The sequence below is a fragment of the Mustela erminea genome, chromosome X (assembly GCF_009829155.1).
Source record: "Mustela erminea isolate mMusErm1 chromosome X, mMusErm1.Pri, whole genome shotgun sequence".
NCBI classification, from domain to species: domain Eukaryota; kingdom Metazoa; phylum Chordata; class Mammalia; order Carnivora; family Mustelidae; genus Mustela; species Mustela erminea.
The window spans coordinates 26,625,715-26,642,774 of record NC_045635.1 but is presented as its reverse complement, the minus strand read 5'-3'; the positions used below and the strand labels follow the sequence as shown (position 1 = coordinate 26,642,774).

The 17,060-nt window shown below is 42.4% G+C and overlaps 1 protein-coding gene across 12 annotated transcripts in view; it reads left to right on the top strand.

Annotated features, from left to right (window-relative positions):
* Positions 1-17,060, top strand: part of DMD (dystrophin) — a 2,094,983-nt gene that overhangs the window by 2,071,113 nt on the left and 6,810 nt on the right. For 7 of the 12 annotated variants that reach the window (XM_032330377.1, XM_032330375.1, XM_032330374.1 and 4 more), the window contains one exon: positions 7,580-7,672. In XM_032330377.1, the coding sequence (XP_032186268.1) occupies positions 7,580-7,672 (93 nt within the window). Of the gene's footprint in view, positions 1-7,579; positions 7,673-16,653; positions 16,686-17,060 lie in introns of all 12 variants that reach the window. The other 5 variants (XM_032330378.1, XM_032330376.1, XM_032330381.1 and 2 more) reach the window with 1 other exon arrangement.

The window sequence follows — 17,060 nt, the reverse complement described above, 5'->3', positions numbered from 1 at the left end:
TGAATACTTGAAAACCTGAAAGCTATTCCTCTAAAATCAGGAATAAGACGAGGATGTCCACTCTAATCTAATTTGATTCAATGTAGTATTGGAAATCCTAACTGGAATGATCATGTAGCAAAAAGAAATACAGGGCATCCAAATCGTAAAGGAAGTAGAAAAATTATCTCAATTTAAAGATGAAGCGTTTTCTATACAGAAAACCCTATCAACACCACCAAAAAATGGTTAAATGAATTCAGTAAAATTGCAGGATACAAAATCAATATACAGGAAACTGTTGTTTCTGTACTCTAATACAAACTATCAGAAAGAGAAATTAAGACAACAATCTCATTTACATCAAAAAGAATAAAATACCTGGGAATACACTTAATTAAGGTAGTGAGAGACCTGTATGGTGAAAACTGTGAGACATAAAAGAATTTGAAAAAGATACCAGAAAAAATGGAAAGATAATTTTGTGTTCATGGATTAGAAGAATTTTGTTAAAATGCCCATCCTACCCAAAGCAGTCTACAGAGTTAATGCAGTCCCTGTCAAAATTCTAATGGCATTTTTCACAGAGAACGAACAATCCAAAAATGTGTGTGGAACCAAAGAAGACCCCTAATAGCCAAAGCAATCTTGAGGAAAAAAGAACAAAGCTAGAGGCAGCATGCTTCCTGATCTCAAACTCTATCAACATTAAAAACAAACAAACATCAATGGAATGGAGTAGAAAGCCCAGAAATAAACCCATACATATATAATCAATTTATCTACAACAAAGGAGCCAAGAATATACAGTGAGAGAAGGACAGTCTCTTGAATGAATGACCTTGGGAAAACTGGCTAACCATATGTAAAAGCATGAAACTAGACCACTGTCTTGTGTACTACCATACACAAAACTCAAGATAGATTAAAGACTTGAACGTATGACCTGAAACCATAAAATTCCTAGAAAACAACAGGGGTAAACTCCTTGCCATCCATCTCAGCAATGACTTTCTAGATTTAACACCAAAAGCAAAGGTAACACAAGCAAAAATGAACAAGTAGGACTCTGTTAAACTGAAAATGTTTGCAAATCCTGTATCTGATGAGAGTATTATCCACAATATATGAAGAACTCCTATCACTCAAGAGAAAAAAAGCTGATTTTAAAATAGAAGAGCTGAATAGACATTTTCCAGTGTTTATGTCCAATAGGCACATGCTTCCTGATCTCAAACAGATGCCGAAGAGGCACATGAAAAAGTGCTCAACATCACGCAATCATCAGGGAAGTACAAATCAAAACCATAATGAGATTTCACCTCTTGCCTGTTAGAATAGCTGTTAACACAAAGAGATAAAAGGGGTTGGTGAGGATGTGGAGAAAAGGAAAGTCTCGGGCATTATTGAAGGAACAGAAGTTGGTGTGCAGCCACTATGGAAAACAGTATGGAGGTTCCTCAAAACATGAGAAGTTGAAGTACATGATCCTACTATTCCAGTTGTGGGTAATCTGATGGGAGCATAACCACTATCTCAAAAAGATACCTGCACCCCCATGTTCACTGCAGCATTATTTACAATAGCCAACACATGGCATCAACCTTAGTGTCCAGTGACAGAAAAGGATGAAGAAAATTCCATGAAATATCAAGCCATAAAAGAGAAATTCTGCCATTTGTGACAGCATGGATGGGCCTTGAGGGCATGATGCTGACTAAGGGAACAGTAAATCTGCGATCTCACTTCTATGTGAGCTCTTAAAAAAAAAAAAAAAGAAAGAAAGAAACTCATAGAGAACCAGATGGCTGATGGCCATAGGCAGGGGGTGGACAAAAATGGGTAAAGGTGATCAGAAGGTAGAAACTTTGATTTGTAAGTAAGATTTTGGGGAGGTGACGTACAGCATGGAGACTAGTTAACAATACTGTAATGTATATTTCAAAGTGGCTAAGCGAGTAAATCTTAATAAAGGTTCTCATCATCATGCAACATGGGGGCTTAAGGGGGTAGGAGAAGAATCAATGAAACAAGATGGGATTGGGAGGGAGACAAACCATAAGTGACTCTTAATCTCACAAAACAAACTGAGGGTTGCTGGGGGGAGGGGGGGTTGGGAGAAGGGGGGTGGGGTTATGGACATTGGGGAGGTTATGTGCTTTGGTGAGTGTTGTGAAGTGTATAAACCGGGCGATTAACAGACCTGTACACCTGGGGATAAAAATATATGTTTATAAAAAATAAAAAATTGGGGGCGCCTGGGTGGCTCAGTGGTTTAGGCTGCTGCCTTCAGCTCAGGTCATGATCTCAGGGTGCTGGGATCGAGTCCCGCATCGGGCTCTCTGCTCAGCTGCTCTGCTCTGCTCTGCTCTGTCTCTCTCTGTCTGCCTCTCCATCTACTTGTGATTTCTCTCTGTCAAATAAATAAATAAATAAATAAAATCTTTAAAAATAAAATAAAATAAAATAAAAAATTTAAAAATTAAAAAAAAAAAAGTTCTCATCACCAGAAAAAAATACACAACAAATTTGGTGGTGAATGTTAACTACACTTATTATAGTCCTTGGTTGCAATATGTGCATATTTCAAATCATTATGTTGCACACCTAAAGCTAACAGAATGTTGTATGTCAAGGAAAATAAAACTACGAGAATATTGGTTACTAATTTCAGTATCTTTCACCATCCTTCAACACTGACCAGCTAAACATTGGCATCGTCAGTGGAAACAGACTATATTTTAAAAACTTACACAGAGCAATTTTATGTAAAATGGAGACCAGCTGCCTTGAAGCGTAATTTTTTAAAGCAATTAAATACCAAATACCAGATAAATTATTTTTCTTTTGAAAAACTAGAGAAGGGGGCACCTGGGTGGCTCAGTGGGTTAAAGCCTCTGCTTTCACCTCAGGTCATGATCCCAGGCTCCTGGGATCGAGCCCTACATCGGGCTCCCTGCTCAGTGGGGAGCCTGCTTCCACCTCTCTCTCTCTCTGCCTACTTGTGATCTCTGTCTGTCAAATAAATAAATAAAATCTTTAAAAAAAGAAAAAGAAAAACTAGAGATGGGCAGGGGAAAAAGAAGTACTAAGGTCATCATACATCATGTTGGAAACTGATTCAAAACACAGTGTGATCTGGATTAGCAATCCAAAGAATAATAAGGGGGCACAGTTGCTTGTATACAGGTCCCCTTTCAAGAGAAGATAATTTTCTAATACATAGCGCCAATTTCATAAAGAAAGTAGCTTGCTTAGGTGTGAACAAAGTCGTAAGAATAAGGATTGGGGGGTCTTTTGGCTTTCTGGCTCAAGTCATTTTTCCCCAGAGAGAAATACAGAGCACATGCGTGTGCGTGTGCAGGGAGCAAAAGGAGAGAGAATCTCAACCAGGCTCCACCCAGTGGAGCCTGACACAGGGCTCAATCTCATGACCCTGAGATCATAACCTGAGCCGAAATCAAGAGTCGGACGCTTAACTGACTGAGCCATCCAGGTGCCCCTGAAGTCACTTTTTAAGCAAGTAGAACCGTTATCATTTCAGTCGTGGAATAGGAAATGAATCAGATAGGATATCATCGCCTCAAGTAAGCCTAAAACCATGGTGAGTTTCAAAGGACATTAAAGAGTAGCTTGCCCACAGCAAACCATTCCATTTCTTTTTTTTCTGAGATGAAATGGGAGTCATCACTTCTTTTTTCTTCAGTGAGCAGATCTCATGGTATGCTACATCAGGGTACTCTTTTAACTTGATCCTGTCTTATTTTGAAACATTCATTTTTTTAAAGGTTTCAGTCACTCTTTTGGACCAACTTGAGAGAAGCTGTGGGGGCTGTAGCTAATAATTCAAAAAGGTTTTTATTAAAGATTTTTTAAAATTCATTTGTTAGAACACAAGCAGGGGAAGCAGCAGTCAGAGGGAGAAGCAGGCTCCCCACTGAGCAGGGAGCCTGATGTAGGACTCGATTTCAGGACCCCGGGATCATGACCTGAGCTGAAGGTAGATGCCCACTGAGCCACACAGACGTCCCTTAGAAAGGATTTTTGGGGGCGTGTTTGTAGCAATCACCTTGGAGTAGAATCTAATTGAAGGATTAATGTTGAAGTGCTGTTACTGAGTATGAAATCCCTTGACCGTTAGCAATATACTGTTCAAGCAGGCATTGAATCGGTGAAGTAGCTGGCCAAGGGCTGGCCAAATTCCTGATGTGTACAGTTGGGACTGAATATTTTCTTGTTAAATAAATGGCTGTTTTTCCCAGCAGGGGTAGGGGGGCAGCGGTGGTGGTGGGTGGGCGTGAACTTGTGGACACAGGTATTAAATGCATTCCTGGGTTGCCTGTTCTAGCTACACATCAGTATATGATCACAAAACACATAAACATAGTTTCTTTCTGGTTTGACATCTTACAACAGAACATATCATCATCTGTTGCCGTGTGACAAAATAATTACGAAATTCTCCTGTTAACGTATTTCTCATTTACACCTCCCTTGGTTGGCTGGAGTTCTGCAGCTCATCTAGTCTTGACTCCAGCTTGTGGGTTGGCTTCAGGTCTCTTCTACGTACCTATTGGATTAGCAGGTTCCCCGGGCATTGTGATCCTGGTAGCGCTTAAGCGCAAGAGGACAAGCCCAAGCACCTGAGGACATTACAGACCTCTCTTCCTATCTGCTAAAATTCCATGGCCAAAGCTGGTCACATGACCAGGTCCCAATTCCTGGACCAAGGAAGCATCCTCTCCTCAATACTTGGCCCCTCTGTTCTGTGTATACTAACTTTCTTGGTGTTTGAGCAAGTCAGTCACTCTTCCCTCCGAAAGTCTGAGCATTTGCCGTTCTCTCCTGTATGTACATGGGTCACAGTCTCGTGGACCTAAAAGTTCTTGCCCAGCTGCACCTCATCAGTGAACACTTCCATGACTCCCCGTTCTGAAGGTTCCTCACTCCTCTCTGTTCTGAAGGTTTATCGTCATGTGACATGCCTCTATAGCTTACTCGTTTAGGCTGTGTAGCTCCCCAAGAATGTGAGTTCCATGGAGATGGGGCTTTCTGTCGTTTACTGCTCTATCCCCAGCACGCAGAACAGTGCCGGGCACACGGTGGACTCCTGATGAAAGTTAGTATCAATCGTCTGATCTTACCCTTTTTTAACTTGTTTGGCTATTTTTTTTAGACATTTAAAAATCCGCTCAGTATTGAAGAGTGTCCGGTGTCTTTTAGCAGTTTCAACTTTTCCGGTATCACTGACACAGAAAATACTAGCCATTAAGCATTTTTCAGTGTGGATTCACCTCTGCTCATGCATACATGGGATAACGCTGATTTTGAATCTTAAAAGAGGAGTTAAACTCAGAGGACTTTTTACTTAGAAAATCTTGAGGAAAAAGGAAACGAGATTATACTTGACTCATGTATGTACTACGCAGGATGAAGTCTACTCAGAAAATGTTTGAATTGATACTTTCATCACAGTCATAGAAATGTTTTTGATTAAGACAAGCCTGTTCTCTATTTGCATGTGGACACTTAAACCTTAGACTATCTGTAAAGATGAACTTGGTTTATGCTTTCAAGTTTGATCCTTGCAATAATTCAGGGAGAGGAATGCCAGTCCTGTCACTGAACTGTGTTTGAATCTTAACACACTACAATTCAGTTCCTAGAACTCCAGTATGATGTAATTAAACTGTCAGAAATTTTAACATGGTTGCTCATGAATGTCTCTGTTGGTTCTGATTTATTCTGTAAGGCGTACTATCACTAAAGTAGTCTTACTGCCATTAAAAATGCCTCATGTTCCACAACTTGGCAAAATTTGCATCCAGAATGGAACAAAGAGATGTAATCATCCCTGCTGTTGTCAGGATTCTGTTCCTTCTGGCAATAGTTCATTCATTCCATCCTCACCAGATAACGGGAAAAAACTAAAGATGCTCTATTTCATTTTTTCATTTTTAGACGCATAAACATAAGTCAGTTGTATATGTATGTGCGTGTGTGGGTTGGGAGGTAGATACCACAACTTCTTTTTCTGTCTTGTGACCTTACCTTTTCAGCACTTGTTTCTTGTCCTTAGTATTTGAAAGAGGTTTTCTATGGTCTGTCACCATGAGACTACAGAAGGAGAGGTTTTCTGTCTATCCTAGGTCCGTAAGCCCTCTGCTGTAATGATGACATTCAGCCTTCTCTCCACGTACGATATGATTTTTGTCTTAATGGTGAATGTGTCAAGGATTCCTTTAGCTTACACTTAAAAAAAAAACAAGGCCGAAAACAATAATAATAATCGCAGGACTATAATCATAGATGAAAATCTAAGTGGCACCGGTGAAAGGAAATGACAAGCATACTTAAGTCATTAAATCACAGGCTGCCCAGTCATTTCCAAGTCAGATGTGAACCTGAGGTTGTCCTAAAGCATGTTCATTACCGCTGATTTGCCAAAAGCAAGGTCTTGTTTTCAATGGAAGTGACAGTATAATGCACAAATAGGGCTGGAAGTTACTGTTATAAAAAATTAGTTTCCAGAGACCTTCAGAATTCACAGTAATTTTGTTTTCAGTGAAGACATCTGTCCCTTACTGCAAATGCTGGTTGAGGTGTGTGTCTGTAACACATCAGGCATCCGTAGAGACCACAGATCAACAGAATCTACAAGCAGACTCCCATTCCCAGAGGAGGACCATCCATCTCTGAATTCCGTTTCACCCAAAATCACCTTCTGCCCTCACGTAAACAGATTCTCAAAAATTTAAAAAAAAAAAAAAAAAAAAAAAGTTCCACTTAAGCCTCCCGAAACATCATGGGGATAAAGTCGTCCCATGTACAAAGAGGAGAGAAACCTTACTCCACAGAATCCCCCCATATCCACAGTCCTTCAAATGTTAATATTTTCCTAGCCCATTAGACTTCAAAGGTACTTGAGTTTTGTTTGTATTTTTGTTTAAATGTCAAAGGAAAGAGTGTCGTCAGTCTGTCCTTAACTTCATCAAGTGAAGGCAAAATGTCACATACGTTGTTTTGTGTTGAAGAGATGCACGTCAAGTGCCTAATCATTTTTTTTTAAATAATACTAACTTTAAAAAAAAAACGATTTTATTTATTTATTTGAGAGAGAGTGAGAGAGAGCATGAGAGGGGAGAAGGTCAGAGGGAGAAGCAGACGCCCCCATGGAGCTGGGAGCCGGATGCGGGACTCGATCCTGGGTCTCCGGGATCATGACCTGAGCTGAAGGCAGTCGCTTAACCAACTGAGCCACCCAGGCACTGTCTTTTTTTAATTACAAAGAAAAACAGTTTACGTTTACTAACGGGACATAAGAAAGTTACGTCAACTTAATATTAAATATTAACTTCTAAAGAGAGAAACCATTTTCTTCTCTGAAGACAAGGACATAGATAAATCCCTGCATGGACTCCTTCCCTTGAAGGAGTTGTTCCCGAATTATTCAGCCTTGAGAGGTTATTTGTATTTATGCTATTTCTGAGCAAGTGGTAGTGAATTTATAATGCCTTTTTAAATGCAATCATGGGCTTTTTCTCTAGTTCCTGTTTTCCTTAAGCATAATGTGCTCATGTTTGTGCTTGCTTTCATTAAGGTGAGGAAGACCTGCTCAGTCCTCCCCAGGACACAAGCACAGGGTTAGAGGAAGTGATGGAACAACTCAACAACTCCTTCCCTAGTTCCAGAGGTAAGCTCCCTGACGTGCCGGTAACTCACACCTACTGGAATTAGGCCTCCTGTTCCCACACTCAACTAGCCTCTGTATTTTCCGTGGCTAAGTAAGCATGTCCTGATAGAGTGCCACTTGGGGAGTGTTGTCAGAAGCAAGTGTTTTCAGGGTGCATTTCTGCTTTGGATGACCAGATTGACCTGGTATGGGATTCTGGTTGAATTCAGATGCCTCTAGAACCTTGATGCCTCTAGAAGCAAGAATATTAACTTACACATTTACTCCCTTTGCGCATTAGTCTGAAGAGCAAATTATGAGATCGGTTTTACTTAAAAGCAATGAAGCTGTGACCTTGACAAAGACATTCATGGCTTGATGGCACCTTGCCAGAGACACACGCTTACCACGCACTGTGGTGAAATCTAGAACATGCCTAGTATACAGCAGTGGTGGGGACTTGGGCTTCTGATGCCCTTTACATTTAAAAATTGTCTCTTACCCCATTGTTTAAATATAGGTACAATTAAATCTTTATATACTAGTCTTTTGTTGTTGGTTTCACTGCCATGGAAGGAATACGATCTTTGCCAGGAAAGATAGTAATACACATGCCCTTATTGTCCGCCATCACTTTGCCCCTGTGTACTTTCCCCCTCATATAAAAGCAGCATTTTACCCCACCAGCTTTTCCCACTAGCCAGTATGAGCGTCACATGTCTTCGTTCCTTCAGGGAGGTTTCACTCCCATGGTTAGCGTTTTGGAGTATTTTATTTTATTGCTGTGACATAAAACACTAACCCACTTCCCTTGAGTGAATAAATAAAAAGAAGGGCCGCAGCCACCTGTTCAGCAAATGAAGAGAAACCTAGACAAGCCAAAGAGGAGAACACAAGTCTTTGTGGCCAGGGGCTGGCTCGCCTCATGGGCAGCCCCAGGGGGAAGGGCAGCTGAGAGTCTTACTGTTCGTTCCTCTCCATAGGAGCAGTGACGAGGGGGTTGGGAGTCCTGTGTTCTTCCTCTATTTCTGTTCGGTGTCGGCTATCAGTGGCCGTTTCCCGGCTGTTCGATGTGCGAGTGAACACTGTGTGTGCACGTGAACAGCAGTGCCGTTCTGGGGGAGCGTTGCTAAGGAACCATCAGGGAAGCTAATTTTAAATGTCTGCACCAGCCATCTTTGCATTGCTGAGTGCCTCTAATGTGTTGATTTTAACACGTAAGAACCTTCTCTATCTTCCCTCCACCCCCACGCCCCCCACGTGCCACCCTCGTCTCCATCATGACGCTCTGGGCTGTCGTCTCTACCTAGGCACTGCAGTTCAGGAGAAGACCACGAGCTGGTAGGCCAAAAATCAAAGGCCCTCCCCCTTTATCCTGTAAGCTTTTACGAGCACATACTATGTACTAATGGAGGCTTAGGGATGCAAACAAGAACGGCCCAGTTCCTTGCCTTCATGGTGCTTATAGTCAACTGAGGAGGTAGACTTCAGAAGTTTCCTTTACAGTAGAGTGTTATGGCTATACTGGACAGGTCTAGGACATGAGTGAATCCCAGAAGCACCCTTTGACCTAAATAGGAGGGGTTCAGCTTAGGCACAGCAAGGGTCTTCTTCAAGATGACACGGAGAGAACTTTGGGCCCCCCATGTAGCACATTATTTCCGGTGACCTCTACCTATCCCTTGAATGTCACAGATGGGTACCTTGCCCCAGCCCCTTCAATGCCAAGCCTGTGTACGTGCTCCGTGGGAAGTTAGTGGCTGCAGTGCTGACGCCTTGGGCTTTTCCAGGGTGTGCAGCTCTGCTTCCCTATAGGCAACCTTTTTGTGCTGGGCCTCTGACCCATCCTCGTTATCTTGAGGGTGAAGGTCTTTGCACCCTCTCCCCACATCCCCCTTTTAGTCCCTGAAGCTGGATACCACATGGGTACGGAAGAAGTCACCTAGAAGAGGAGAAATAGATTTCTTCTGATATATTTGGCAGTTAGCATCTTTGATGTTAAATTCACTTGTATAATGTTGATTTACTTTTATGGAAACTTGGAGAACTTCAGGCCACCTGGATAGTGTTTACTAAATCCACACTAATGGAAGCACTTTCCCTGAGTGCTAATCTTGAGTTCTCAAATAGGGGATAAGGAGGCTTTGTTTGACCAGTTCCATTAACTGAGTTCCTACTGGTGGCTTGAGACAGTTTTTTTTTTTTTCTTCTGAGGAAAACAATCCAGATCTGGCTATTCTTTCTGTGATGCTGTTACCTTGACATTTTTTTTCTTTTCCACCGCTTCCTGCCAAATTAGGCCTTAAAATTGGGCCTTTTCTAATAGGCACCCAATTCCAACCTGTGGGGGTTCTTTCCATAGCACCGAGCAATTCCAGCACCTAGAATCCAACTCATTTCAGACATCACCTACCCAGAGAGAGCATCAGATCCCCCAGCTTGAGGGCTCTGTCCCCCAAGACTGCCCCCAAGACCCACTTTACTTCAGAGACCAGTCGCAAGTTTGGTTTATCACCTGGGCTTCTGACTCCCCCCTCCCACACACACCCCCACTAGAGACATAAAGATTCCAACAACCCCCTTCTTCAGCTCAATTTACTTGCTACCGCAGCTCACAGAACTCAGAAATACTTTCTCTACCGGCTCACCCTGTACTCTCAAAGGTTAGAACTCAGGAATCCCCAGATGGAAGAGAAGAGATGCGTAGAGCAAGATAGAGGGGAAGGGTGCGGAGCTGCCCGCCGCGCTCCTTCCGGGTACCCTCCCCTCCCAAGCACCTCCGCGTCTTTCCCTGCCCGGAAACTCTGCCTCCCCAGTCCTTTTGGACTTTTAGGGAGGCACTGTGACATAGGTGTGACTGATTAAATCACTAGCCGTTGGGGATTACACTCAAGTCTCCCTCCCCTGGCGCACAACCCCCAGGCGGACCTATGGGTTTTCCGAGACTTGCCTGGTTAACATTACAAAAGACACCTTGCTGCCTCTCTTCACAGGAAATTCCAAAGGTTTTAGGAGCTCTGGGCCCTCAAAGGGTATTAAGACCTAATACATAATTCTAAATCACAGTAGCACGCCCTTTTCTCCTCAAATTCAAATGTATAAAAAGTCTCATCATAAAAATAGAATGGAAAATATATATGTGGTAGGGGTTTCTTGGGAGCATCTTACCAATCGGGAGGTATGTTGGGTTGGTATTAAGCAGAAAATTTTGAGTCTTAAACGTCTTGGGTTTACAGACCATTGCAAATGGAAGCCCCTCCCCCCAAGGTCATTTTAACATTTCTGAGGACCCAAACTGTGCTTTGACCTTCTAACCATTATCCATACCAGAAGAAACATTTTACTTCTCAAACTGTATTAAGGATATAAAATACATTGTGTGTGTGGTGTGCGTGTACACACACATACATATACACCATGTATATACACCATACATGAATGTGTCTAGTGACATACACATACAAAGATCATAAAGAAAAGATGAGTGAACCAACACTTCCTATACTACAATCAGTTCACACTGTTTCTCTGTTTCATGTATTTAAAAATAAAATGCTGGTTGCAACCCACTAAGTGGGTTTTCAGATCCAGTGGTTTTAAAAAATACTGATCTGACTGATCTTGGCATTCTTTGCCCAGGTGCACATCTTTTTTAAAAAAATTAACATTTTGGGGCACCTGGGTGGCCCAGTCATAAAGTTATCTGCCTTGGGCTCAGGTCACGATCCCAGGGTGCTGGGATCGATCGAGACCCACACTGGGCTCCCTGCTCAGTGGGAAGCCTGATTCTCCCTTTCCTACGCCCCCTTCTTGTGTTCCCTCTCTCGCTATCTGTCAAATAAATACATAGAATCTTTTTTTAAAAATTACATTTAAAAATTTTCACCATGGAAGTTGTTTCTGCCAAGACCTTCCTAATATCTTAGAGGACACCGTGCTTTTAATCTAAGTCTGCCACCCATGTTCCCATTGCTGTGTTAGGAAGAATGAAGTTCACGGTTGCTACAGCTGTTTCGGACAGCTGTTTTGAGTAACTCAAAACAGATGTCAGAGCCAGAGGTCTGCCATTTAGTGGAAATGTGCTATTAAATACCACCTCATGGTTTACTTAACCCTGCTAGATAATTGCCCACAGAGGAAAAGACTTTTTAAATAAAATATTACGCTCTTCACATATGCAAAGTATATCAATAGGGGAGTTTTGCATTTTAAATGTACAACTTCTCTGTTACCCTTTGCCACAGTCTTGACTTCAGGCTCAAGTCTTAAGGCATCAGCTAATTCTCCCTTTTGCATTTTCACTCCCAAGTCCCTGGAAGCCTGAAGCACCAAGTTCATGGCCATTCAGCAAGTTAAATTAAACGTCTGATCTTATCTCACTGGCCTTGCTAAACTGTTATCCAAATTAATAAAGGGGTTTCATGCTCCTCCCTCTAGTGAAAAACTGGTAGCCAACACTGTCCTGCGTAATAGCCCCTATAAATTGCGGGGTGTTCAAGGTGTGAATGTGCATGTGTTCAGTTTTATGCTGATATCTTTCCTGATTAATCTCTAGACAAAGCTATTTGCAACCACTTGAGGGATTTCAGTGGCTCGCCCTATATTAAACACAGAACATTAGCCAATTTCTAATCTATTTACTACCACTAATGTGTCCCTCTATCTATAAATATACTTAGAAGTTGAATTCTGCTGTAATAAAAATCATTATCTCCTATAAGGCACTTTTTAAATCTCCACCCTTATTCTTTAGGAACAGTACATGGGTACAATGTGCGATAAACATTTTTAAAACAAACAATTGAAGTGATTTGTCCCTATGTCTCTGATCGTTTTGCATTCTGGCAAAGGCATTTTCATATGTATGTGCGTTTCTGGAAGAAACGCTTTCCTGATCAGTGGTATGGTATTGGCTTCTCTAAACATGAGGTGCCACTGTATACTAATTAGTGAGCAAACGGGGTCTAAGATAAGATCTGAGTGCAGTAAGACCATTCAGAACACAGCTAACGGTGCCCTGCAGGTATGTCTTTTGTGACCTGTGCCATACTAGTTTTCTCCCCAACATCCATACCGTCCTCTCTCATAGGCCCCACCCCTCCCTAAAGCCCACATACACTCTGTTAAATGCCTCTAAATTAGCCACACAACAGCTGTGCGAAACCTTCCATCTTCTAAGATTCAGAGCTTGTCTGTGGTTCTTCTGTGGAAGAACAGCATCAAGACGAGCTCACATGTCCCGTTTTCGGGTACCACTCAGCTTCCTCTCCGCTTCCATCAGTTTTGAGCTGTTACTCCTTTGTACCAGGGACCAACAAAGTAAATGTTCCAGGAGCCAGATCTGGCCCACTACCTGTTTTTAGAAATAAAGTCTTATTAGAACACAGCTACACCCATTGATTTGCATGTTGTCGATGGTTCTTTCTCACTGGGAGTAGTTGTTGCAAAGTTGAACAGTTGCTATGGAGACCATGTGGCTTGCAAAGTGTAAACTGTTTACCGTCTGGCCCTTCACACAGAAAGTTTGCCAACCCCTGCTTTACGCAGTCTTCCATTCTAGCTCGTTCTGTACATAACCGTCACAGACTTCTCGGTGCTATCAACTTGGAACTCAACAAAACTGCTTTTGAATTGATTTGTGTATTCATGTCCATATTCACCAGAGATCATACATGTTTCCATATTTAAAGTATAGCCATTAGAATCTTCTTTCACTTTGGTAAAAAAAGAAATCTAAAAAGGGACTCATTCTTTCTTAACATTTTCAGTTAGTGAACAGAGATTAAGAAGTTACAGCTACTCCCCACCCCCCAAAACAGTCATGTCCTGAGATTCTAATCCTGAATAATGAATCCTCTCAAGTCACACTGCCTGAGGAAAGTTGACTTCTCCAGACGCAGAACTCCCCCAGCATATTTCCTTTTTCTCTTGATTCATTTCCTGACAGCATACCACATTGCCAGATGGACACCCTAACTGAAGGTCTAAGGAAACTCCTTTCCAAAGAATGTATTCATGAAATAAAACTTATCTGGCACTTGTATTTTTTTTTTTACTGGTAAAGAATGTTTTTAAGTGGCGCAACCAAAATAGCCTCTAGTCTGTCAGTGTAGAAACTAGTCCGATACAAGGGAAAATACTTTTTAACTTTCTTTAAACAAAAAGCAGAACTTCCATTGTTACTGTTCTGGTGACCACAACGGAACCAAGTGACGAGAGCAGATTTTGAAAGAGATTAGGATTAACAAAGCTCTGGAAGGGCCACTGTATGTGAAACATGGCTTCTGAAGAAGCACCTGAAACAAAACCCAAGTCATTTGCTGCATATTTAGCAGTGGCCGGTGGATACTGAGCTCGGAATATGGCCTGGTGTAGAATAAAGATACGTAACCTTTATCACTCAGGGAACCAATAATTACATTTTGAAACTGAATCATACTGCTAACAACACTCCTTCCTGAAGCTCTTATGTTTTAAAAATAGACCAAGGTGAAGGCCAAAACAAGTTACCAGCCCTTGGCACACGAGTTGACAGGGTAACAGTGAGGGCCAAGTTACCACAAACACCAAAGGACTCTTGACCATGATCTAGTGGCTACCTTACTAATTCCGTTCAATCAGCATTCGTCAGAAACCTATAGTATCGAGGTACAGTTGGTACTAGGGATACAGAGGATGGATAAGCGATACATGGGCCCTGGCCTCAAGGACGTCACAGTCTTGTAGGGGAAGGGAATGAATTCTACTACCAGACAGTATAACCACCAAACACAAAGATGCAAAAATACTTGATAAAGGAGTGGAAAGGAATGGATGAGTAATTCATGCTGGGATTTGTCTGAGCTATTAAGAGTGAAATGATGTGGGACACCCGGGTGGCTCAGTTGGTTAATTGACAGCCATCAGCTCAGGTCAAGATCCTGGAGTCTGGAATTGAGCCCCACATGGGGCTCCCTGCTCAGCAGGGAGTCTGCTTCTCCCTGTGCCTTTACCCCTGCTCATGCTCTCTTGTTCTCTCTCAAATAAATAAATAAAATCTTTAAAAAAAAAAAAAAAGAATGTTATGGACATTAGGGAAGGTATGTGCTGTGGTGAGTGCTGTGAAGTCCGTAAACCTGGCGATTCACAGACCTGTACCCTGGGGGCTAATAATACATTATATGTTAATAAAAAATGAAACATTTAAAAAAAGAATGAAAGAATGTTCTCCTCCCTCCCCTTTTTCCTTTCATCTGGTATGGGCCTACCACTGGCAACACCCACAATGAGGAGCCAGTACCCCCATTTTTTCTCTTTTCCCTCGTTTGAGGAATGTCATGATATCTTGACCATGCTTACATGATCAAGCATGCAGTTTTAAACTTTTTTTATTTTTATTTTTTAAAGATTTTATTTGTTTGACAGACAGAGATCACAAGTAAGCGGGGGGTGGGGGGGAAGCAGGCTCCCCGCTGAGCAGAGAGCCCGATGCGGGGCTCAATCCCAGGACCCTGGGACCATGACCTGAGCCGAAGGCAGAGGCTTTAACTCACTGAGCCACCTAGGTGCCCCTATACTTTTTTTTTTTTTAAAGATTCAGTTATTTTAGAGAGAAAGAGTGGGGGTAGGGGCTGCAGAGGGAGAGGAAAGAGCCTCAAGCAGGCTCCATGCTGCACATGGAGCCCAACGCAGAACTTGATCCCGAGACCCTGAGATCACAGCCCGAGCCAAAACCAAGAATCAGACGCTCAACTGATTGAGCCACCCAGGCACCCTTGTAGTTTCTATAGTTAAAAGAAATTTCTGACTTGGGAAAATTAAGAAGGAAGAGAGGGAGGGTGGGTCAATGTATCTTAGAAGTTTTAGACCGTGAACTTGAGTTGTGAAGGACTTCTGTTGGAATAGTAGCGCCATACTTCTGTGGTCTGAATGAGTAGCCCTCACATTGTCCCAGGGTGCATTAGTCCTTGCAGTCCTCGAGCATGGGGGGCCCTGGAGGGACAGGGGATACTACACAGGGTCTCAGACCCCACAGCTCTGTTTTTATCTGCTCTAAATCCTGGGCTTTCACCTAAGATGGATGGTCTCAGGAAATGTACCATCGCTCAATTCAGAGTCTTAAAAACAGTATTTCACTTGAAGGCCCTGGTGATGAGAGGAAATTGCAAGCCCCAGATGTGCTAGGTATGGTCAGAGGTCCCTAGTGTTCTGTCCGATATAAATATTACCCTAGAAAACTTGACCAGGACCTGCTTTTCAGAAATAAATAAACACATACAGTCGGAGGATTCTCTAAAACAAATAAGGCCAGTGAGTCTTCAGCAGTCTACTCTCAAGGCTCCTGGAATTTGTTGAATTATGAGGAGGAAGTTGAGGTTTCGTTCCTAGATCTGGCTCTGTGGTTTGCCCGTTAGGGGGACTCCTCTCTTTCCCCCCGTTGTTTTGTTGTGTTTTTTTTTTCCTGTTTTCTCAAGTGCCCCCAATCTCATCATGGGCATGCTCAGCTTCTACCAGATAGAAGGAAATCTCCCAAGGGGGTGGGCTCTCGCCTCTGTGGCATTTCGCCTTGCATTTGGGGTGCAGACTTCGGCACACACATCCACTCCCGTTTATGTTTCGGTGTACTGTCGAGAGTAAAGAGATTGAGATTTTTGGACGTTGAGCTTGAGGTTCTAAAGTTGTCCTGGAAAAACAATGCTCAATTTGTCAGATTCCTACTCTGTGCCAGTTTTCATCCAGTTGAACACATGAACTCTATGGATTCTGTAAGTTACGTCTCCTGGATTGTGTTATCTGTTTACACTGATTTTAAGTGTATGTAAAGGTTATTTGACTGGATGTGTCCTTCGGGTTCTTTTTGTTTCTGGTTGTTTTTGTTTTCTTTTTCTTTTTTCAGAAGGGAATAAATGAATTGTCTTCTCAACTTTTGTTTGGTAAAAGCAGCAAAATTGGTATGAAACTGTATATTTATGCATTTTTTTCCTTTCTGATATCTCTGCCTCTTCCTCTCTCCATTATTAAAGGAAGAAATACCCCTGGGAAGCCAATGAGAGAGGTTAGTGAGACTCAGGCTCACAGCCACGGCTTCTGTGTGTCTCATCGCGCTTTCTATGTTTGGCGTTTGTGTAAGAATTGTGTGTATGCACGCGCATGTACGTACTACATGTGTCATCATGTAAGGATGGTAGTCACCTCTCCACTTGCAGCTCGTGAGGAACATTCTTCAAATGTTCATTGCCATTGTCACCACCATGACGACAGGACCAGGGGTTGGGGAACAGGAATCTCTATGAAATGGCAACCCTTGGTAGTCCCTAGGTCGTTAGCCCACAGTTCATCTGTTGCCATTCATAACACAAACAGAACCCTCAGTGTAAACTTAACCTCCAGCAGAACTGAGGAGTCCTCGAGTTTCTGTGTACTTTCAGGA